Source organism: Suncus etruscus, chromosome 11 (genome assembly GCF_024139225.1).
Source record: "Suncus etruscus isolate mSunEtr1 chromosome 11, mSunEtr1.pri.cur, whole genome shotgun sequence".
Classification (NCBI taxonomy): Eukaryota; Metazoa; Chordata; class Mammalia; order Eulipotyphla; family Soricidae; genus Suncus; species Suncus etruscus.
Genome location: NC_064858.1, coordinates 1,480,472 through 1,504,000, shown reverse-complemented (window position 1 = coordinate 1,504,000; position 23,529 = coordinate 1,480,472). Strand labels below are relative to the sequence as shown.

Sequence of the window (23,529 nt, the reverse complement as noted above, 5' to 3'; positions counted from 1 at the left end):
AATTACTCCTGGGGGCTTAGGAGATCCCATAGGTACCTGAGTACCTGGAATATATCTCTGGGCCTGGGAACCAATTTTTTGGGGTTTTTTTTTTTTTGGGGGGGCCACATCCGGTGGTACTCCTGGGTCACTCCTGATTCTGAGAACAGAAATTACTTCCCACAGGCTCGGGGACAATAAGGACACTGGGGATCAAACCTGGGTCAGCCATGTGTAAGGCAAAGCTTCCCCGCAGTGCTCTGGACCCTGAGAACCATGGTTGAGTTTGGCCTTTGCCCAGGGAACACGTTGGAATCTACCAGAACCAGAAAGAAGCTCCTAGAATTCGGAGACTGGACCATGAATATGGTAGCAGCATTTCTGTGAGACCAGCAGGACCAGAAAACTGGATCCCCACAGTCCCCATTTCTGGCCTCAGGCTTCTGCCTTTCCAGCTATGACTGGAGCCAGGAGTGATCAATCCCTGTGCACAGAGCCAGATATATCCTCTGAGCACACCAGGGCTGAACAATCTTTTGTTTTGTTTTGTTTTGTTTTGGGGCCACACCTGGTCACAATCAGGGGTTACTCCTGGCTCTGCACTCAGAAATCGCCCTTTGTGAGATGTTAGGGATCAAACCTGAGTCCATTCCAGGTCATTCGCATGCAAGGCAAACGCCCTACTATAGTTATGCTATCACTCCGGCCCATATATGTAAGAATATATATCATATATAAATATATATATATAAACTTGTGAACTAAAAATATAAGTTCTGTATAAAATCAGTCAAGCAAGTTAAAGGAACATATCTGCATTTATCATATTATATTTATTTGATATATTTATTATATTGCCCTCAACACAAAGGCCTTTAAGACTGACTTTAGGGTTGTGGTGGTCCTATCTTATTTTCCAATATGGAACGCTTCACAAATTTGTGTGTCATTCTTGCGCAGAGGCCATGCTAATCTTTGTCTTGTTCCAATTTTAGTATATGTGCTGCTGAAGCAAGCACCGTTGTTGTTGTTGTTGTTTTATCTTGGTCACATCTGGCGATATTCAGGGGGTCACTCCTGGCTCTGCACGTAGAACTTAAGAGACCATATACGTTGCTGGGGATCAAACCCAGGTCAGTCGCGTGCAAGGCAAGCACCTGACTGCTGTGCTATCTCTCTGGCCCCACGATTGACTTTTTTGGAGAAAGCGTTTAAATGCATTTTGTTTTGTTATTGTATTTATAGTTTAGTGCTTTAAAAAAGATAGCTTTGAGAACAGCCAGGTGTGACCCAATAACTCCCCACCCAATAAACTCTTAATTTCAACAAATAGAAAGACTCAGGCCAGAGAGAGAACAACAAGTGAGGAGGGTGTTTGCCTTGCACACAGCCAACCCAGATGCATTCCCCCAAATCCCAAATGGCCCCTGAAACAGAGCCAAGAGGAACCCCTGAGCATCACCGGGAGTGCCCCCTCCCTGCAAAGAGAAAGACCCTTCTTCTAGACAGGCAAATTTTGTCTTTACTTAGGATGGAGTAGGCGGTGTGTTGGCCATGAATTTCACCGGTCAACTTAATGTCGAGGCATCCCCGCTGCACCCCGCTCCAGAGCTACCTAAAGCTGCCTTTTCCAGAACCTTCTAGACCTCCGAGCGCATGTTCTTGGCTGATTTTCCCAGAGAACCACTTTCTCTGGACCGCTGGGGACTGGGATTCCAAACCCCTAAAGGCCCTGGTTTCTTCTCCGCCTTGCCCCACCTGCCTCCCACAAACCTGCCCCCACGTTGGGGGTGATCAGAGGCCGGGACAAGGTCCCCTGGAGTTCCCAGCTGACACTGCACCCACCTGTCTCTCCTGCTCCGCCCACTTCACCTGCCACCCGCCAGCCACCTTCTCAGAGCCGAGAGGCTTCGTCAAAATTCCACACGAAGGCCGGAGAGGATAGCACAGAAGTAGGGCGTTTGACTTGCATGCAACGAATCTAGGACTGACCGTGGTTCGAATCCCGGCATCCCATATAGTCCCCCGAGCTTGCTGGGAGCGATTCCTGAGCACAAGAGGCAGGAGGAACCCCTGAACGCCGCTGGGTGTGACTCAAAAATAAATACATAAACAAAATTCCACATGAAAAGAGGCTCCCTGGGAACCCTAAGACAGTGGGAGGGTGCTTGCTTCCACCAAGCCCACCCGGGGGCAGAGCCAGAAGTAAGTCCAGAGCACCGCTGGGTGCCCCAAACAAAACCCAAACCAAATTTCAGCGGGGAAAGGACACTCTGGACTCTATTCTCTATCTCCACCAGAAGCAACTGGGCCCATCACTGCTTTGAGCCCTGGTGTGAAGAAACCAGCCCAGGGGCGGGAGAGATGGCACGGAGGTAAAGCGATTGTCTTGCATGGGGTTCGAATCCCTGCATCCCATAGGGTCCCCCGAGCCTGCCAGGAGCGATTTCTGAGCGTAGAGCAAGAGGAACCCCTGAGCGCTGCCGGGAGTGACCCAAAAAACAAGAAAAGGAAAGAAACCAGCCCAGGCCAAGCGTTGCTCCCCGAAAATCCTGAGCAGGCCCTGGACACCTGAGTGGGGGGCGGTGGATGTCCGTGTAAAGATCCCTCAGCCCTCGTCTCCACCCATACCCGGGATGGTGGGGGGCGACTCAGCAAAGCACTGAGGGGGGAGCATGTCCTCTGTCCCTAATGTCTGCCCTTGCCTATGGAGGGAGCCATGTGGCCTCAGCGCCCTGTCAGACGGGGGCGACTTCTTGGAAACGTCTCGCACACAACCTCTGGCAGGTGGGCAGGACGCCTTGGTGCCAAGGGACCCTGGGCAGGGGGTGAGCTCGTCAGAGGGACCCCTGGGTGGTCCTTTCCCCCCACCCCGCAGGCTGGCACCAGGGAGGTTTTTCCTAGCCAGCACCCAGCGCGTGCGGGTGCTGGGGGCTTGCAGAAGGCCAACGCGGGGCGGTGTGTGTGTGTGTGTGTGTGTGTGTGTGTGTGTGTGTGTGTGTGTGTGTGTGTGTGTGTGTGTGTGTGTGTGTGTGCGCGCGCGTGTCCACGTCCACCGGGCCCCGAACACAGGCAGAAAAGCGGGACTGACGACGCGCCCCGCCCAGCCTCCCTCCCTCCCCCGCCGCCCCAGGGCCCCTCTCTCTCTCCGAGCGCGGAGCCAGGCGCGGGCCCCGCGCTTGCCCCCATGGCCAGTGGGATGCGGGGCTCGGAAAGAGGGGGTCCCCGGGGCGGCGGGGCCCGGGCCAAAGCGTCCCGAGAGCCGAGCGCCGAGGCGGGGGCGCGGGGAGCGCGCGCCACGCGCCGCGGAGCTTCTCCAGCGGGAGGCCCCGGCGCCGGTGGGTGGGGTCTGTGCCCCGGGGGCGCGGGGCGGAGTTGGCAGCGGGCGGGGGAGCCGGGGACCCCATGTTCCCGGAGCCGGCCGGCGCGGCACGTACTCCAACCCCGCGAGCGAGCGAGCGCAGGGCGAGGCCGGCACTCGGGACCCCCGGCCCGGGCACCGCCCCGCAGGGACCTCGCTCCGCCCCGCGGACACGCCTCCCTCGCGGGGCTCGCGCAGGGCCGGGGCCCCCCGAAAGTCGTGGGGGCCGTGGAAACAAAGGGGCTCGCTCCAGCCGCCCCGCCTCCGGGCTCCCGCACCGGGGGCGCACGCCCCAGACGGGCCGAGAGCCCCCGAGGAACACCGTGCGGCCCGGGGCCCCCCAGCGCGGGGCCGCCCCACCCGCGTCCACGCCCGCCTCGGCGTCCTGCGTCACGGTGCCCGGCGCCCCGCCGCGCTCTCCGGGGCCGCCTCGCCCATTGGCGCGCCCGGGCCCGGCCTGGCACCGCCTCCCGCGCGCGCGCCAATGGCACCGGGGCCCGGCCCGCCGCCCTGCCCACCCGCGCGCGCCCACTCCGGAGTGCCCGGCGCCCGGGTCCCCGCCCCATCGGCGCGCGCAGCCGCCCCCTCCCCGGGCCTCGAACCCCCGCGCCTCCGCCGCCCGTAACCTGCGCGGGGCGCGCCAGGATGTGGCCGGGGGTGGGGGGGGGCTGACGTCGGGGCCAGATGTGGCCCCGGCCCCGCCCACGCCCGCGCCCGGGCCGCCCACCCCGCGCCACAATGCGCGGCTAGGCTGCCGCCGAGCCTCACGTCGCCGCGGGGCTGCCAGGTCGCCGGCCCGCCCTGACCCGACCCGGCCCGATCGGCCCCGGCGAGGCGCGCGCGGGGACCAACCCCGGCCCCCGCACCTCCCATGCGCTCGGAGAGTGGGGATCGGCCGCGCGGCTGAGGGCGCCAGGCGAAGGCGAAGGCGGAGGCGGCGGCGGCGGAGGAGGAGCCGGCCCGGCCCCGCAGCGCGCGCGCGAGGTCCCCCGGAGCCGAGCCCCGCGCGCCCCGAGCCCCGAGCGCCCCGTGCGCCCCGCGCGCCCCGCGCCATGGCAGCCGCCGCCTACGTGGACCACTTCGCGGCCGAGTGCCTCGTGTCCATGTCCAGCCGCGCCGTCGTGCACGGCCCGCCGCGCCCCGAGCCCCAGGCGGGCCCCGAGGGCGCGGTCCTCGCCGTGCCCGCCGTCCCCAGCGCCGCCGCGGCCACCTCCCCGGCCCGGGACGCGGCCAAGGACAGCGCGTCGCTCTTCGTGGTGGCGCGGATCCTGGCCGACCTCAACCGGCACGCCGCGCCCGCGCCCGGCCCGGAGGAGCGCCCCGCGCCCGCGCCCCCCGCACCCCCCGCGCCGGGACCCCCCACGGGCGGCGGCCAGCCGGGCCCCAGACAAAGGGGCCGGCGGGGCCGCGGTCGCGCCGACCTGGAGTCGCCCACGCGCAGGCACCGCTGCCACTACGCGGGCTGCGAGAAAGTTTACGGCAAGTCCTCGCACCTCAAGGCGCACCTCAGGACGCACACAGGTCGGTGGGGCGCGCGTGGGGAGGGGGGACCCCCGGGACTCGCCGGGCGAGCGCCCCTCGGCGCCCCCGGCCCCCGCGTTCCGAGCCGAGCCGAGCCGCCGGCCTGGGCGACCGCGCCCACGCGGGCACGCCCCCTCCCCGGGGCGCTCGGGCGGGTCCGCGTGGCGGGTGGGTGGCGTCATCGGGCGCGGGGAGGGGACCCCCGGGAAGCGCGGGGCGCCCCGTCGGCTCGGGCCCGGCCCCCCGACCCCCGAGCCCCTTTTCTCTCCGCGCGTTCGGAGCCTCTCCAAGGGCCACTCTGAGCCCTAAACGCGAGCCCGTTGCGCACGGCGCTGGGGACCCGGCTGGGTTCCCGCCGACGACTCCGCGGGGCCGCGCCCATCCGGACCCCCGCGGCCCAAGGTTCCCGGAATAGGGGAGCCGAGTGGAGCGCCCCAAAGGCGGTACCCAGCCCGGCTCGGCTCGGCCCGGCCCGGCCCCGCGCGGCACCTGCGTGCGTGCGACGCCCCCGCAGCCGCCTTCCCCCCAGAGCCTCTCCGCCCGCCTTGGCGCGCCCAGGGCCGGGACTGGGCCAACGCCGCGTGGGTTCGGAGGGTCCCGAGCGACTTTCCGGCCCCGGTTCGGTCCAGGCTCGTTTCCCCACGCGGCGATCCCCAACGCCCGCGCCGGACTCCCGCTCGCAGCCCGCCTCCCCGCTGGCTCTTCCCTGGCCCCCCGAGTTCTCCCTGTCGCCTTGGAGCCCACCCTAGGCGGGAGCCTCCGCGCACATGTCCAAGTCCTCGGCCTCTGGAAAAGGCTCAGGACCCCCCATCGCCCACCCCTGACCGGCCCTGGCCGAGGGAAAGCCCAGCGTCCCCGGGTCCCCCCAGAGGGCTTGGGGGTCCTTCCCGCGCTCACGGCTGCGCCAACCACGTGGCAGCCGCTAGGGAGTTTCGGGGTGTGTGGCCCCTGGAGAGGGGGACCTGGAACGACCTGCGTGGGCCCTGAGCGCGCCCCGGTGCGTGTGATCGCAGGGAAGGGTCGGACCCAGACTCTCCCACCCCGGGGTGCGCTTCCGCGTGGTTCTTCCACTTTCTCGCTGCACCCCCACGCGGGAGGGTCGCGGTTCCAGGCTCAGTAACCAGCCCGCACCCCACTCCGAGGCCCCCAGAACCTGCCCACCCCCAAGCCGGCTGTGAGGACAGGGAGAATGGAATCCCACCGAAGCCGCTTAGGGGAGCCAGCGCCGAGGCCTCTGGAGTTGCGGGTTCGGGGTTTGTGCGGCCTTCCCGCAGTGTAGACGGAGGAAAGTGGGAGGAAAGTGGGGCGTTCCTGGGAGGTGAAGGGCCGGAGAGGGGTGCCCAGGCTTGAGGCGTTCCGGGGGGGAGGTAGACTGGGGAGGGTTGAGTTTCTGATGCACGCCCCTTTCTTTCCCCAATGGGTTCTGGGAGACCTCGGCTGATCCCAGCTTTGATCTGAGGTGTGTGTGTGTGTGTGTGTGTGTGTGTGTGTGTGTGTGTGTGTGTGTGTGTGTCTGCCTGTCGGTCTGTCAGTCGGTCAGTCACTGGGGGCCTTTCCCTCCACGCACTCCCAAGTTTCCACTGACTGCTTGTTAGTATGTCCCTACAAACCCATGGGCCCAGGAGAAACAAGGGTGAGCGTGCGTGTGTGTGTGTGTGTGTGTGTGTGTGTGTGTGTGTGTTCCTGAGCCAGGAGAAACAAGGGAGAGCGTGCGTGTGTGTGTGTGTGTCTGTGTGTGTGTTCCTCAGCCAGGAGAAACAAGGGTGAGCGTGTGTGCGTGTGTGTGTGTGTGTGTGTGTATGTGTGTGTGTGTGTTCCTGAGCCAGGAGAAACAAGGGTGAGCGTGCGTGTGTGTGTGTGTGTGTGTCTGTGTGTGTGTTCCTCAGCCAGGAGAAACAAGGGTGAGCGTGTGTGCGTGTGTGTGTGTGTGTGTGTGTTCCTGAGCCTGCGAATGTGGGAATTCACATGTGAGCGTGGGTGTTGCTGTGCGCGTGAGCGTGATGCCTGTAACTGTGGGCGTGTGCGGCTGTATTGTGAAATGTGTGGGTGTGCCTGAGTAAGTGTGTGGGTGTGGGTGTGTGCATGCGAGTGTGGGTGTCTATTGGGTGCGTCTGACTGAGTGTACATGACTGCATGTGTGGGATATATGTATATATATATGGTATAGAGAGAGATACACGTGTGGGTGTGTCTGGGTGTAGGCTAGGGGTGTCTGAATGTTGTTTCTCTGGTACATTTTGTGTGTGTGTGGGCGTAGCATGGTTGTATGTGTGTGACGTATCCGTGGGCACGTGTGTGTCCGTGTGGGTGGGCATGGGGTGTGTGGTTGCAGGTTATCCTTGTGCGTGAGACCCTTTGGGAAAGGGCTCTCCAGATTTGGGATACCTCGTTTTCTGCCGGGCCTTGTCAGCTCCGGGTGCCCACCCATATCACTCGGCCACTGTTTTGGCCAGTGCTTCCCAGAACAAAGGCCCCAAAGGCTGCCCACCCAGACCCGGCAGTGCCCACTCTGTGGGCATGAGATGACGAACGAGGCCTGGCCACCCCTGCCGGCCTCCCGAATCCCAAAAGGCCCTGCTCTGCTTGCTCTGCCAAGGCCTCCCTGTGCCCCCCCCCAGCTTGGCCTCCCCCCATCCAGCTGCGGGTCCAACTGCTCTGTACCCCCGGGCCTTCCCCGGGGACCACACAGTGTTTGTTTTCTCTGTCCCCTGCCACTTCCTGTGGCCACTGGGGTGGGGGGAGCCTGAGCCCAGGCCTCAGCTGTGGGGCCCCTACTTCCCGCGTGGGCTCTGGGGGTTCCTCATAGGCGCCTACGCCCACCCAGCAGGTGCTCCCGCCCCTGCCCCGCTGCCCGGGCTGGGCAGGGCCGAGCCAGCTGGCACGGTGCCAGCGCTTTGTCCCCGAAGCTCCAGGCCAGCCCTCCCTGCTCCCCTGCTGCCTGGGCGCTGGTTGTGAAACTCCCCGACAATGCCCAAGCGAGGGGACCCGGCCTCCTGCCCTCTCCCGGGGCTCCCACATGCCCCCCTCCAACTTCTGCGGGGTGCTTTTCCTGCTCTGTGATGCTCCAGGCCAGGGCTGTAGGTCCTTAGTGCCCCCCTGAAACCAACTGGAGGCCTGTCCCTCAGAGGGGACTCCGGGGTGGGGGCCAAGCACCTCAGTGGCAGCAGCACGGCCACCATCGCAGCCTGGGTACGTCTGGTTCACGTCACAAACACATCCAGGCCCTTTATTGGGGGGCCCTCAGACAACCTGCCCTCTGCTCCAGTAGCTCAGAGAAACACCCATTATTTCTTTGAATTTATTAGTTCTTTGGGGTTTTTTTTTTTTTTTTTTTTGGTTTTTGGGCCACACCCGGTAACGCTCAGGGGTTACTCCTGGCTATGCGCTCAGAAGTCGCTCCTGGCTTGGGGGACCATATGGGATGCCGGGGGATCGAACCGCGGTCCGTCTCCTAGGCTAGCGCAGGTAAGGCAGGCACCTTACCTCCAGCGCCACCGCCCGGCCCCTTTTTTTTTTTTTTTTGTGGGGAGCACCACTGCTGTGATGGTGGCTGGTTCTGGGCTTAAGGATCACCCCTAATGGTGCTGCGAGGGACTATATGGGGTGCTGGGGATCTCTAGTCCCAGCAGGGGGCATGAAACACAAGTGCACTCACTCCCTCTGTGCTATAGCTCCCTCTCTCCCATTTTATTTTGTTTTTGGGTCACACCCGAGGGTGCTCAGGGGTTACTCCTGGCTCTGCACTCAGAAATCACCCTTGGCAGGCTCGGGGGACCATATGGGATGCCAGGATTTGAACCTCTGTCCGTCCTGGATGGGCTGCGTGCAGGCAAATGACCTACTGCTGTGCTATCTCTCCAGCCCTCTTTCCTATTTTTATATAGATTCTATTTGCTTATTATTTATTTATTTATTTATTTGGGGCCATACCCGGGCACTGACTCCTGGCTCTGTGCTCAGCAATCTCTCCTGGCAGCCTGGGGTGGGGGTGGGGAATCCCATGGGTGGGGTGCAGGGATTGACCCCAGGCCAGCTGCATGCAAGGCAAGCAAACGCCCTCCCCTCCATGCTCTGACTCCGGCTCCTGTCTTTCTTGGTGTTTGTTTGTTTGTTTTTGCTTTTCCCAGTTCTCTTTTTGACACACGTGAGGGTTTAAGTGTGAATATGTCCAACAGCCCGAAACACAGCTTGGGCGCCATTCGCATCCTAGCATCATGGGAGTGGGGGTGCTGGGCACCCCTTTTCTCTCAACCCAGGCGCTGGGCCTTAAATTCTGTTGCAGGGGAGTGGGGGGCTCTGCCCTTCAGTGCAGCTGTTTCTGAGTTCCCCAGTGGCTCGCCCCCCCAGACCTGGGCCCTCCTCTACACGTGAATCTGCTTGGCTGGCGAGGTGGGATGTCTAGACAGATGTCCACAGGGATGGGCCCAGGTGGGCGGTGGCTGGAAGCACCCCAAGACGGCCGCAGGACTTAGGGAGGTGCACTGGCCCTCTCCCTAAAAAGCTGGATTTCCCAGCGTCCTGCTCTGAAAGGGAAAGGGCGCCTGGCATGGGCTAAGAAACAGCCGCTTGGGGGCGCAGTAATGGCACAGCAGGGAGCGCGTTTGACTCGTGTCCGACCGACCTGGGTTCTATCCCTGGCATCCCCCCATAAGGATCCCCTGAGCGCTACTAGGAGTGACCCCTGAGCATCCCCAGGTAATGTCCCCAAATAGAATCGTAACTAAGACCATGCCCTGCCCTGGTGTCAGGCACCAGCTCAGGCCACTTGGGGCCAACATTTGTCCTGAGGAAGTTGGGGCGGGGTGGGGGGGCTGGAGGGCGCAGCGAGCTGGTGGGGCGGAGCACCTGGGCACTCACTGGCTTGTGACCTTGGGCCCTTGTCGCGGCTCTCTGGGCGTTTTGGCTTATTGGGTTTGGGCTTTGGGCCACGCCAGGTGGTGCTCAGGGCTGACTACTGGCTCTGTGCCCAGGGATCAGTCCAGGGGATCACCCCAGGGACCCCACGTGGGGTGCTGGGGATCAAACTTGGGTCAGCTGCGTGCGAGGAGTGCATCCCAGCCGCTGTGCTGTGCTGTCTCCCATCCCCTCTCCCCGCATCTGACCTTTACTGATGGCTCCCAATGCCAGCACCCAGCTCCGCCCAGCCACGCACCCCCTCCTGTGGTGGAGCTGAACCCCCAGACCTGTGCCGGCTCAGGGCTTGGTTCTGTCTCAGGATCCCCCCACCCCTGTTCCCCATGTGGCTCCAGCTGGGCAGTTTGGGGGTCCTTTCCCTTGGCCAGGGGAAGGGCTTGAGAGCCGGTGCCCGTGCCCCTCGGTTCCCCAAGTGTCTTTCCTGTCTCCCACCCAGTCTGCAACCCCTAAGGGACAGCACCTTGGCAGGGCTTTATTTTGGGGTGTGTGTGTGGGGTCTCTGTGTCTGTTTGTGTGTCTGTGAGTATGTGAATATCTGTGTGTCTGTGTGAGTGTCTATGTGGGTGATTTGTGCCTATGAGCGAGTGCTGGGGAGGGGCTGTTTACCATCCTCTCTCGCCGAGTTCTTCGCCACTGGATCCTCATACTTGCTCACCAGGAACTTGGCCCCGTTCTGTGGCCCTCAGCCAGTCTGTCCCAAGGTGACCTGTTTGGAAGCTCGAGGTCACAGCCACCGGGTGGGGTGTGGCCACCCACCCCCTGGGGTGTGGGGACCTTTGCCCTGCTCGGCTCCTAGCCTGTGCACACTCTGGGGCTGAGAAGCCTGGTGGGCAGGGCTGGACCTTCAGAGGAGCTGGGGGGGCCCCTACACCCCCACCTCCCTGCCCAAGGGCCATAGAGACATCTAGTTCAGGGTCAGGTGTTGCCCTCCTTCTCATGTTTCTGACTAGCTTGGGTTTTCAGCATGCTCACTTTATTTTATTTATTTATTTATTTATTTATTTATCTTTGTTTATTTTTGTCGATTTTGGTCCATACCTGGCAGTGCTCAGGGGACCAAATGGGATGCTGGGGGTCAAACCCGGATTGGCTGTTGGCAAGGCAAGCATTTAACCCACTGTATCACCACCCTGGATTCCTGCTTGCTTTATTTGTTTTTTTATTTTATTTTATTTTTGATTTTGGGGCCACACCTGGTGGTACAAAGAGGTTGCTCCTGGCTCTGCACTCAGAAATCACTCCCGGCAGGCTCGGGAGCCCCTATGGGATGCCGGGGATTGAACCCGATTGGTCGTCTACGACGCAAACACCCTCCCCACTGTACTGTGGCTCCAGCCCCCTGCTTGCTTAATTTTTAACCTTCAAAACACTTCAAAATGCCTTCTGGTTTCTGCACCACATCCGCAGTGCTTGGGTGCACTCAAGGCTCTGTGTGTGGTGCCGTTCCCGGGGGTGCCCAGGGGACTGCGGAGAGCTGGGGTCCTCCCATGTGCAAAGCCTGAGCAATCCAGCCCCCAGACACTAATGTCCAAATAAATGGGGGAGGCTGAGAGACGAGTTCACAACCAGGGGCACCTGGGAAGAGCGATGGGGCGGAGTGGCTGGTGCTTGGCCTAGAGTCCCTAGACTCTTGCCCCCGTGCCCAGAGCCAGGTCTTCAATGCCAGGGCGATGGGGAGTGGGAGGCACCGAGCCCGTGACCTCCAGGTCCCCCTCGGCCTCTCACTGGCTTTTCTTCCCATACCCTCCCACCTCTGCCGGAACTGGATGCAGCCTTCTCACGAAGCCCCCAGGGTGGCAATGAGCTCTGCACATACATGCCTGCGCCGGAACATATGTGTCAGCATCAGTGCCTGTGTGCCATTGTGTACGTTCCTTGTACATGTGCATATGGTATGCATGTGTGTTTGTGTGCCTGGATGGTTGTGTCTGTTTTTGTTTACATGCCTATATGTCTACGTAGCCTGTGTGTCTGCGTTCACCTGCATGTCCGTGTTTCCTTGTATGTTGATGTGTGTACGTGAGAGCTTATATCCAGGTGTGTCCTTGTACGTTTGTACATGCGTTTGTCTGTGCCTGTCTGTCTTATGTCTTTGTGTCTGTTTCTGTGTGACACACACATGTGCTTCCACTGCTCTCTGTGTGCCTTTGTCCACGTGTGCTCACGGCTGTGGTGGGAGTGTTGGGTTCATCCAGTCCCTGATGGAGCCTGCAGCGTGGGAGCAACACACAGTTCCTGCAATGTCCTTCCTTCCTCCTTTCTCACCCAGACGGAGGCCTGTTGGACCCTGGGCTGGAAATAAACACTGGGTTTCCTTTCCAGGGCCCGGTCACTGGGGAGGGAGCCCCAGGGTGCTGCTGGCCAAGCACGGGTGTGAGTGACTGGATCATGGGACTCCTCAGACCTGCAGCTGGCTCTTCTGCGGGGAGCCTGGTGGGTGGAGCCTGGAGGGGCTCAAAGTCTGAGTCTTTGAGCCCCCGGGACTGTGGGCAAGCTGGTGGGGCACCGCCCCCATCACCGACATGAACTGGGCCGGAGTGACCCCCTCCCTGCCCCTCAGCCCATGGCTTTCGTCCAGCTGGTCCCCCTGTCTCTGCTTGGCTGCCCCCGAACTGCCCTGGGGGGGTCACCCCTTCAGGCAGATCAGGCTGGAGTCAAGTTCTAAATCTAGAGGGTCCCTGGGCACACCCCTTTGCAGGTGGGACACACACAACTCGTGCATGTGACGAGCCTGCATAGCCGTGTGCGCACAGTGGGTGTATGTGGGACTGCATGCGTGCGTGTGCATGCTGTGTGTGTTCTCACGTGTGCGTTGTGTGCTGGTTGCCGGGGCTGTGCACGAGTTTGCATGTACATGTTCTGTACCTTATGTGGTGCTACCTGTGTGAACTGGAAGAAGGACGTAGTGACACTGGCCTCCTGTTTCTGGTATAAACCACTCCTGGGGGTGGGGTTCAGCACAGCTGAAGATCAAGGCCTGGATCCCAAATTCAGGCCTGGCCCAGTTCCCCTGCCTGAGCCCCCACTGTGCCCCACACAGCCTCCACCCTGCGGTGGCACCCCACATGCTCTGTGCCCCATGCCAGCTATGCCCCATCTTACCATATTATCTACTAGGGCCCCGTCCTCCCACAAGCCACGCCCACCCACCTGTCCTCACCATGCCTCATCCACTCCAAACCACGCCCCTTTCTGCCATGTCCCCTGCGAAGCCACGCCTCTTAGCCCACGCCCACCAATCTCCATCCACCATCAGCCATGCCCTTTCAAGTCACGCCCACGCCAAGCCATGCCCACCCACCCCTTCCCACCTGTCTTGTCCTCCTGCCCAGCCACTCCGCTTGATGAGGGAACTTGGGGCTCATGGGTGCGACCTCCCTTGTTCTGTGCCCCTGAGACCAGGTGTGGGAGCCACCCCGCCACCCCTTCCAGGATCCCCATAAGGCTAAGGCGAGGGGTATACTGGCCTCTGCAGTCTGCCCTCTTACCTCAGAAGGGCCTTTAGTGGGGACCTGGGCAGGAAGGTGCTTCAGCCCCTCTGTCACCCCCTCAGTCTCCCAGGTGTGCAGGGAGGGAGGGACCCCACCAGCACCCAGGACCCTGGGGGTGCTCAGACTCACTCCTGACTCAGGACTCAGGGATAATTCTTGGCCAGGCTCCAGGAACCCTGTGGGGTGCCAGGGGTCGAATCTGGGTTGACCGCATGCAAGGCAAAATCCCTTCCTGCAGTGCTCTCACTGGGCCCCAAATCCCAAGACTCCTGAGCACTGGTCTGGCTCGTCGGCTTCCCCGTCTGTCCCTCAGGGGTGTGTGCTGTGCCCCTCAAATACACAGACCCCCAGGGCCAGAGAGGATTGGAGTCGGTCTCTGACCTGAGACCCCCAGAATCTGGCCCCGTGCCCCTGACTGGCAGGTACGGAGGACCCCGACTTGCGTGTCCTCCACGGGGCTCCAGCCCCTGCGGCCGAGAGCTTGCGCTGTCCTTGGCCGACCTCGGATTCCTGGCCTGGATTGTTGGCCAGTCGCTAATTTTAGCCTCGATCGTTCTACCCTGACCCTCCCCCAAAGGGAGACTAGGCCCAGAATAGCTGCCAGGAACTGGGGGGGACCTGTGGCCAGAGTTCCCACAGTGACCTGGCAGCTGGGGCTGGCCTGCCCCTTCCTGGGAGGGGGTCCCTTCAGCAGGCCTACCCACCCCAGCTCTCCTCAGGCGGCTTCCGGAAGCGGTGGCCGGCCTGGCAGGCGCTCCCCAGACACCCCGATTCCTGTCTAAGCAGACGTGCAGGGTCTGGGATCTGGGGCCCTGTGGGGTGTGAGTCCTGCCTGTGGGACCCCAGGTTGAGCCAGCACCAGGGACCGCAGGGCACGTTCGCACATTGTCACATCTCTGACAGGACTAAGGGACAACCCCCCTCTCCACCCATTCCACCCCCAGTTCTCAGGGGAACCTCAAAACCCTTTCCCATAGGGGTTTCCTCACTGTACGTTTAGAAACTAAATCCTGGGGTCCCGAAGTGACAGCACAGCGGTTTGCCCTGCATGCTGCCGACCCGGGACGGACCTGGGTTCAATTCTTGGCATCCCATATGGTCCCCTGAACCTACCAGGAGTGATTTGGAATTATTTCTGAGCACAGAGCCAGGAGGAACCCAGAGTGTCGCTAGGTGTGGCCCAAAAACAAACAAACAAAAAAAAAAAAAAAAAAGAAAGAAAGAAAGAAAAGGAAAGAAAGAAAGAAAAAGAAAACAAAACCTTGGATTGTGGGTTCAGGCCCAAGTGAATCCTGGTTGAAATGGGATTCAGGGGACTCCTGAGACTTGGGGGCTATAGACACATTCTATGCTCAGTGGATACACCCTTGTAAGAGACGTCCTGCCATTCCGTGCCCGACCCTGAGGCCTCCCCAGCCAGCCAAGTGCAGAAACTTTGGGGTGTGGTCTCTTCACCGCTGGATGCCTCCAGATCTGTGGGTGGGTTTGGTTGGTTGGACCCGCCCTGTGGGGTGGGCACCCCAAATCTGCCCTTCTGTGGACCCTCCCTCTGCGGCAGTGCCCTTTCCAGTTCTGGGGGCACGGGTACAGACTAATGTGGGGTTTGGGTGAGCTCCTAGGAGCAGGCTTCCTTCCCCCAGACTCCAGTGAACTTTTGGTTTTGGTTTTGGGCCCACGCCCAGCAGTGCTCGGCTGAGTCCTGGCTCTAGGCTCTGCTCGAGAATCACCCTTGGCAGTGCTCTGGTGACCATTGGGGGGTGCTGGGGATTGAACCCAGGTTGGCCTCGTGCAAAGCAGAAGCCCTCCCTGCAGTGTTCTGTGTTCCTTTTGATCTCCCCTGAGCATCGGTGCTCGGGGACCTTGGGGCCGCTCCAGGTGGTCTGGGCCAGCTAGGCTGGGACCTGGCGGTGTTGAGAACCACCCGGGCACTGCAGTTGGTGCTGAGGTCGGGGCACACAAGGTGCCGGGGATGCACAAGGCTGCCTCCTGTCTTCCCATCTCCCTTCCCTTCCTGGCTGCGGTTGCAGTGATGATTGGGGATCTCATGCTCTTACTCAGAGGTGGCCCCCTTAGAGCTGGGGGCCTTGTCCCAGTCCCTGAATCACCAGGATGGCACGTGGCATGTGCCATGTGCACCAGGGATCAAGCCTGCAGCTTCGAGTTTGCAAGGCCCCGTTCTTTTGCCTCGGAACCAGGCCTGGGCCCCTGGCTTCAAAACCTCTTCACCACCACCACCCCTTTTTTTGGCCATGCCTGGAGTTGCTCAGGGGTTTCTCCTGGCTCTGTGCTCAGAAATTGCTCCTGGCTTAGGGGACCATATGGGATGCTGGGAATCAAATCCCCATCCATCCTGGGTTAGCCATGTGCAAGGCAAATACCCTACCGCTGTGCCCACTCCAGCCCCAACTTCTCCCTTTTGGCTGCTCCTGGGAGCCCAGGCAGACCCACCCTGCAGTGCCCTTGCAGGAGAAACAAATGAGAGGTGGTGACGAGCGCATGATGGGCAGAGGGTGCCTTCCTGGGCCGTGGGGTGCCTGCTAGTCCGCCGAGAAAGGGGGGAGTGTGGTGTGTGGCCCCTGCTTGTCTCTGCATTAGGGGCCTGTTCCAGGCGGACTCAGGGAGCACCCTTGGGCATGCTCCCCCAGGAAGCTTGGGGCTGTGGGTTCAGCGGAGACCCAGGTCCAAACTCAGGGTGCCGCAGTGGCCACCGACTTTGCAGACATGCTGACCGAGGTGCTGTGTGGGGGTACAAGGGGAGGTCTCTGCGGTGCCCGGCCTGACCGATCCTTCTAGAAGAGATCCGTTCCAGCCAACTTGGTCTCTGTTGCTGGCTCTGCCCCGGTCCATGGCCCGCCTCTTTATCACCTCCTTCGGCTGGGCGAGGCCGAGAGTGGGCCGCAGGGTCCTGTTTTCCTTCGCTGCCTTCTTGTCTGAGGAGAACTGGGTGCTTCCTGCCCATGGACCGGCCCGAGTGGGTGATGGGTCTGGTGGAGGATTTCGCCACTCCAAGTCAGAGGGAGCAAGTGCCAAGGATCCTTGAGGCCTGTCTGAGTTTGGGCTGGAGTTGGAGGTCAGGGATGGGGGCCCAGAGGGGTCCCACAGGACCATCCTGGATGGAGGGTCACTCCCACCTGCAGCCTCACCCTACACCTCTGAGTTGGTTGCATCATGACATCTGCCCTGCACCCACAGGTCTGTGCTGGAGAGGGATGACACTCCCCCCCCCCCCCAGATTTGAGGCCCACCCAGGAGCAGGGGTGAGGTAATGGCGGGGAGGGACACAGGAAGAGGAAGTGGGACCCGGGCTTGGTTGCCTAAAGCCTGTGAAGAGGCCCAGGGGAAGGGGTCCTTCCCTCCATGCCCTCCAAGTCCCTGGGTTACCCTGAGTCTGTCATTTGGGATGGGGGGCCGCCTGGTGTCCTCCTGCACCTCCCCTTCCCTGCCTGCTCCTGTACCTTCCTGGGCTCCAGCCACGTAGCAGATGGCCAAAGTGACTCTTCTGCCAGGAGCCTGGGTCCCTGCCTGCCTGCCTTCCTCCCGCTGCCAGGCTCCCGCCAAACCTTGCCTGGTGGGGTCCCTTATCAGCCCGTCCACCCTGGACCTGGGGCTCCTGCCCCCAGCATGTTCTAGAAAGGCTGATAGATGGGGCGCTGTCTGCTATTTTGGGCTTTCTCACGTGCCAGGAAGGAAGGCCCCCTCCCCCATTTGGGGGCGACAGAAAAACATGTTCAGGGGCCAGCGGCAGCGGGAACGCCTGTGTTTACATTCACATGATCAGTGGCGAGTGTCCCAGTTTACTGAGGACTTTTGTCTCTAATTAGAAAAAATTTTTAATGGTGCTTAAAGATATTTATAAAAAAACTTTTTGGGGGGTCTGGTAGCACAGTGGGTTAAGGTGCTTGTCAGGCACATGGCCAACTGGGGTTCAGTCCCCAGCATCTCATATGGTCCCCCAAACACCACCAGGAATGTTTTTTGGGACCAGAGAGATAACACAGCGGTAGGACATTTGCCTTGCATGCGGCCAACCAGGGAGGGACCCGGTTTGATTCCTGGCATCCCAGATGGTCCCCCAGCCTGCCAGGAGCTATTTCTGAGTGCAGAGCAAGGAGGAACCCCTGAGCATCACCAAGAGACAGCTCAATGGTTGGGGTGGGGTGGCGGCCATGTTCCTGGCATGCCCTGAACCCGAGTTGGATTTTTTGGCACCACGCTGTCCCCTAAGCTTAATCACTGGATGTGACCCAAGAGGCCTGGTGCTGGATGGGTGAATGGCCCGACTGAGAGTCGCCTTTGGGGGAGTTCCCAGACCTCCTGAGAGATGGTTGGAGGTCTCCCTGGAGGGCAGTGTGGATGCTCCCCAAACAGTGCTCAGTGGCCTAGGTGGCCATTCCTGGCTGTGCTCGATGGTGGGGGTTGAGGGAGGGCCTGGAGAAGCAAGTGTTGCCTGTGACCCTTGATCTCCTGCCTCGCCTTTAGAATCTGGAGCCACAGGGTCACACTGGACAATGCTCCACAGTTCACCCCAGGGCCCCCCACTTCTTACCTTCGGCCTCAGCTGTGCCTTCTGGAACTGCCTTGAGGCCCCACTGCCGTCAACTAACTCCCTAGACTCAGGGTCAGCGGCTGCCTTTGCTCGGTTTTCAGGCCATGGGGGTTCCCGGGGCCAGAGTCAGGGCTCTGCACCATGAATCCCCATTCCTGTTCCTGGAGGGGGGCCCAGAGCCGTTGTTGGCATCGTCCAAGGTGGACACCTGGGGGATTTGTAGGTGGTGTTAGGGGGCCACAAACCCTGGTGCTCAGGGCTCACTCCAGGGGCAGGATCTGGGGGGCCATGTGCGTGCCAGGCAAGTGCCATCCCTGCTGTTCTGTCTTGGCCTCCTCTCCTGGTGGGCCTGGTCACCTACACACTGGTTCCCTCCCTACAAACCTTCGTCCTGGCTCTCCCCCAGGGGAGACAGTGTGATGTCAGGGAGTGGGGGGTCCCAGCCTGTGTCCCCCAAGGAAACACCCTTGTTTCCTGTCCCCAGCAGCAGCAGTTCCTGTGGCTTCCGCACCCCATCCCCACACCTTCTCTCTGCGCCTCCCCTGCAGATATGACCCCATTTCACTCCTTTGGGGACCCACATTCCCCCTGATCTTGGTCTCTCCTGCCCACCCACCACCTCCAGTGCACACGCTTGGGGCCCGGGGCCCTCCTGGGCGACAGGGCCTGCAGTGGCTCCAAGGTTTGTGACAGGCACAGACGTGTTTGTGGCTGTGATTGTGTGTCCGGGAGCACTGGACCGTGAGCAGCCCTCTCCCTCTGCCCTGGCAGGCACTCGGGTCTCCGGGGACCTCCAGGGCTCGCAGTGACAGTGCTCCCGGGTTGGGGAGGGGGGCGGCTGGGCGGGGAACTCGCCGTCCCCGTCCCCGTCCGGTCCCCGCGGCTTGGGCCAGAGGCGAGGCGAGGCGAGAGGCAAGAGTCTAGCGCGTGCGGGCGGGGCGGGCCGCCGGCAGGGACACCCTGTTCCCAGATAAGATGAGGCAACCCGCCCGCGGCGGCGCCAGGAACGTTTATGTAACGGCCGCCGCCCCCGCAGCCCCGCCGCGCCCGGCCCCGCCCACAGCCCGGCCCCGCCCAATCAGCGCGCCGCTTCCCGGGAGCCCCGGCCAATCACTCGCTGGCCACGCCCACTCGCCTCTTTCGCCCGCTCGGCCACGCCCCCGGCAACCCTCCAATCGCCGTCTTCTCCCGGCCACGCCCACTCGCCTTTTCCGTCCGCTGGGCCACGCCCCCGGGTCACCGCCCAATCATCGTTCTTACTGGCCACGCCCACTCACCTCTGCTGTTCGCCCGCCACGCCCCCTGGTAACCGCCCGACCACCGGCTCTCTCGATAGCCACGCCCACTCGCCTCTTTCCCCGTCCCCCGGGTAACCGCCCAATCACCTTCTCAGGTGAGCCCGCCGTTGCCCCGCCTCCGGCTGATTGCACCCAATCTCTGCGCCGCTGCTGACTCCGCCCCGCCCCCTAGAGCTAGCGAGGCTCCGGCCCCGCCTCCAGTCGCTGGCTGCACTGCGCACGCGCGCTCTCTGCACCCAGCCTGCCTCCTGTCTCCGGGCCTTGCTTGCCCCGCACCCCTCGACTCTCTTGCTTGCCGCCCCGCACCCCACAAGCACCTGCCTCGCTGGCTGCGCACCCGCTGCTCCGCCAGACTCAGCTTCCATTCCGAGCCTCGCCGCCCTTTCCTCCCCCTCTTGGCCTCACACCCTGTCACCCCCAAAATGCCCCTCCTTGCTGGGGTCCCCCCAAATGTCACCCCCAAAATGCCCCGACCCCCTCCCTCTCCCACAGCTTGCACTCATGGTGGGTGCCTTCCTTCCCTCTTGCAGCCTCTGGGGAGATAAGATGGCACGGTGGCACTTGTCTCGCACCCCAGGTGCTCCCCCTGAGCACCCCCAGGTGTGACCCAAAAACCAACCGAAAAAGGAAGTGAGCCCCTCTCTACCCACCTGAGACAAGGGGGGCTGCAGGAGGCCTGGGGAGAGCAGAAGCTGTTCACTTCTGCCCCAGTGAATGAATGCCACCCGCCTCCTCTAATGGAAGGGAGGGTGGGCAAGAGCCCTGGGGACTGACTGACTCCCTCAGTCCAGGGGCACGTCCTGTACCCCAAGACCCCCCTCTGGGGCCTGCTCTGTTCCCAGAACCTCACCACTTAGTTTGCCCCTGTGCTCTGGTGCTGGGGAAGGGCCGAATGTCGCAATGCCTCAGCCTGACACTGAGGGACTTTGTGGGGGAGCAGATGCCAGAGCAAGGGGCCCTCATCAATACCAGCTCCTGGGGGGTCCCCCTGCCAGCATGCACCCTGAGGACTCGGCTCCCTACCCACCCCAACCTGTCCTGGCCTTCCTGTGGCCAGTCCGCCCTTGCCGCCTCCTGGCTGCCCCTTGTTCAGGCCCACTTGTAGGCTGCTTGCTGGCACAGTGGCAGCCACAGTGTCTGTGCTCTGTTCTCTGCCACCCTGCCAGTTCTCTGTCCCCACACCTCCCCTGCACCCATTGGTAGATAATTTACTTAGTACTTAGTAAGTTAGTTGGTAATTTATAATCAATTTATTATTGAATTTTGTCCTTGATTTTTTTTTTTTTTTTGGTTTTTCGGGCCACACCCATTCGATGCGTAGGAGTTACTCCTGGCTAAATGCTCAGAAATCGCCCCTGGCTTGGGGGGGACCATATGGGACGCTGGGGGATCAAACCTTGGTCCTTCCTTGGCTAGCGCTTGCAAGGCAGACACCTTAACTCTAGTGCCACCTCGCCAGCCCCCTGTCCTGGATTTTTTTTTTCTGTGGAGGATGCTCAGGGATTACTCCTGGCTCTCCACTCAGGAATCATTCTTGGCAGTGCTGGGGGGAGGGGGAGGCTATAGGATGGTGGGGATCAAACCATATTAAAGATCTTTTTTAGATTGCTCCTTGGCTCCTTCTTCGACATAAACATCCATGTTCCCTCTAGGGACCATGTGCTGGTCTGTTTCTTTATGATTCTAAGCTCAGTTTTCATTTTCGTTTGAGTGTTTTTTACTGGGCGGGAGGGCATACGCAGTGGTGCTTGAAGCTACGCTCAGCCCTGTGCTCTGGGTCTCTCACAGTGGCGCTTGGGGTCCTGCCCAGTGTTGGGGGAACCACACTGGGCCACTTTCCCAGCCCGTCCAGGCCCACACAGTCAGACTCATTCTGAGGAGTCCCGGTCCTTTCTCCCAGTAACCTCCCCACATCTTTTAGAGTTAGACCATGTGGAACAGGCGTGGGACGCTGCTTTGCCCTCCTCCTCCATGCTTAGAGACAGGAAGCACCCCTGTCCGTGTGTCAGATGCTCTGCCCTCAAGAGATGGCGCCTGTCTTCCTGGGGTTCTTTCCTGGGTCCATCTCCAGCTTCTTGTTGGTGCCACGAGACAGTTTCTCAGCCTGAGTTCCGAGGCTCCCCTTTCCTGCCACAGCCTGGCTGGGCTGACTCTGGAACAGCTGGGGAGGCAACCCCTCCTTTTCGTGTATGGTTTTGGGGACCACACAGCAGTGCTCAGGGCTCACTCCTGGCTCTGTGCTCTGGACTCATTCGGATAGAACCCCAGACCCCTCATCTCTTCCCTCTGGAATCAGGGCTTCAGCATAGCCCTCAGCCAGCCCCTCCTGTCAGGCCATTTGCCCTCCTGGAGTTTTAGGGGTACCCAGGCTGGGGGCGAGCTGTAAACAATGTGTGCAAAGTCCCAAGTTGCTGATTCCCTCTGGGTTCTGCCTGGGACTGTGGGTGGCCCCAGGGGGGTCAGATGGGGGAGCGTCGTGCCCAACTCATTGGGCTCTGCTGCCAGTATGACTCTTGTGGCCTCTGCGAGATCATTTCAGGCCCTGGAATTTGCCGCCCGCTCCTCCAGTTGCAGTGGGGGAGTTCCAGGGGACCCCACTGTGCTCAGAGCTGCAGAAAAGCCCAGCGGCTGGGGCTGGGGCACCCCCAGGGCGCTCCCCCTGACCCCCTGGTGCCCGCGTGCACCTCTCTTCTCTGTGGCTTCCTGTTGGGTCACAGCTGCACCATGCTGGGGGGACGTTTGTGGGGGATCACACCTGTTCTTGCTCTGCGGGTGGCCACATGGGGCATGAGGGGTGCCCTGGGCATGGCGCGGGGAGTCAGTCGGGGACGGGAAGTCGCTGTCCTGGTGCTGACCGTGTCTCCGCCTGTCCCCCCTTGCAGGCGAGCGGCCCTTCGCCTGCAGCTGGCAGGACTGCCACAAGAAGTTCGCCCGCTCCGACGAGCTGGCCCGCCACTACCGGACGCACACGGGCGAGAAGAAGTTCAGCTGCCCCATCTGCGACAAGCGCTTCATGCGCAGCGACCACCTGACCAAGCACGCTCGCCGCCACGCCAGCTTCCACCCGGGCATGCTGCAGAGACGCACCGGTGGCTCGCGCACCGGCTCGCTCAGCGACTACAGCCGCTCAGACGCCAGCAGCCCCACCATCAGCCCGGCCAGCTCGCCCTGAGCCCGGCCCCTGACCGGCAGCACCGGCTCCTCCTTTTCCTCCTCCGCCTCCTCCTCCTCCTGGTCCCCAGGTCTGCTGGACAAGCTCCCGGAGGCCCGGTTTGCTTCACCTCAGGTGTCCGGCGATTTGTAAAAAAAAAAGAAAAGAAAAGAAAAGAAAATGATAGGGGGCAATACAAAAACAAAAATCCAACACCCCCCCCTCCAAAACAAACCTGACAAGCCCAAACAGACAGACAGACAGAAAAGGCTGGACAAGACACCGCATTGCACAAGGGAAGAGAGAACCCACGGTGAGATTCTGCGGTGCGGAGCCCCGTTCTCAGGGATGGCCCTTCCTGTGCCCCCAGCTCAGCAGGGACCCCCTTTTTGCCGCCTTATCTGTACAGAGATTTGCACTTGGATTCCGGGCTGGGTTGGGCCGGACTGGAGCCCATTGGGGCGGGCAGGGCGCCCGTGGGCACTAGCTACGTGGAACATCTGTGCTTCCAGGGCCCTGCAGTCGCCTCCCCCACACCCTGGGTTTCACAGACAGACTCGGGGGGCCCTGCTGCCCCCCACCTGCGAGGATGCCTTAAACCAGGCTGGGCCAAGACTTCAGGCGCCTCTTCCTGGGGACAGACCCTCCCTCGCCCAGTACAACCATCTCCCCTGCTGAAGACTGGTGGGCTGTGTGTTGCCCCACTGCCCCATCCCATCGCTCCTGCCTGGACCTGTGGTGAGGCGGCCCTCGCTTTCCGCCCTGGACACCCTGATTCGACAGTTTGGGGGGTTCTTATTGCGTCCCAGAGCCTCGCAACTGAGATTTTTAGGGGCGTCTGGCAGGGGTGATTTGTTCTGGGGACACAGTCTGGGATGTGGCAGGGATTGGCTCTCCCAGGAACAGTGAGTGGGGGGGACAGCCATCCTGGCCCCCAGACTTTTCCCTTCCTTCTCTTTCTGCTTGGGGAATTCCCTCACCCCCCCTCCCGTCCAGAGCCTGCAGAGCATGAGGGTGTGGGGTGAGGGGCCCCCATCTCTGCAGATGCCCCAGGATGGAGTAAGTGTGCATATGTGTGTTTCCGTGTGGAGAGCAGAGGCCAGACTGGGGGTCTTGTGGCAACTGCTGCCCATTTTGGAGGGCGAGGGGAAACTCCCTTTGGACCTTAAGAGGCTCGTGAACAAGTTGCAGGATGCAGAGTGCCTTGTTGGGGTCTTCTGCCTCCTCATCAGTGCCCTTCCATGGCCAGAGTGGGGTGCCGTCTGCCT

General features: G+C 61.4%; 3 protein-coding genes and 1 non-coding gene across 4 annotated transcripts in view; 1 reads left to right on the top strand and 3 right to left on the bottom strand.

Annotated features, from left to right (window-relative positions):
• The window catches only part of TRPM1 (transient receptor potential cation channel subfamily M member 1), a 127,878-nt gene extending 123,484 nt beyond the window's left edge, over positions 1-4,394 (bottom strand). Inside the window, 3 exon segments of the mRNA XM_049783914.1 lie at positions 1,753-1,869; positions 2,611-2,796; positions 3,071-4,394. Coding sequence (XP_049639871.1) covers positions 1,753-1,869; positions 2,611-2,796; positions 3,071-4,394 — 1,627 coding nt within the window.
• LOC126023677 (U6 spliceosomal RNA) lies at positions 895-998 on the bottom strand. The gene has a single exon (XR_007500776.1). It is a non-coding gene; the product is annotated as a U6 spliceosomal RNA (small nuclear RNA).
• KLF13 (KLF transcription factor 13) lies at positions 4,393-22,309 on the top strand. The gene is made up of 2 exons (XM_049782710.1): positions 4,393-4,861; positions 21,993-22,309. Exons 1-2 carry the CDS (start codon positions 4,393-4,395, stop codon positions 22,280-22,282), a joined length of 759 nt encoding a protein of 252 aa, XP_049638667.1. The 3' UTR covers positions 22,283-22,309.
• The window catches only part of MAGEL2 (MAGE family member L2), a 548,609-nt gene continuing 540,294 nt past the window's right edge, over positions 15,215-23,529 (bottom strand). The window contains exon 3 of the mRNA XM_049782723.1: positions 15,215-15,226. The gene's annotated coding sequence lies outside the window, so the exon portion shown is untranslated. The remainder of the gene's footprint in view (positions 15,227-23,529) is intronic.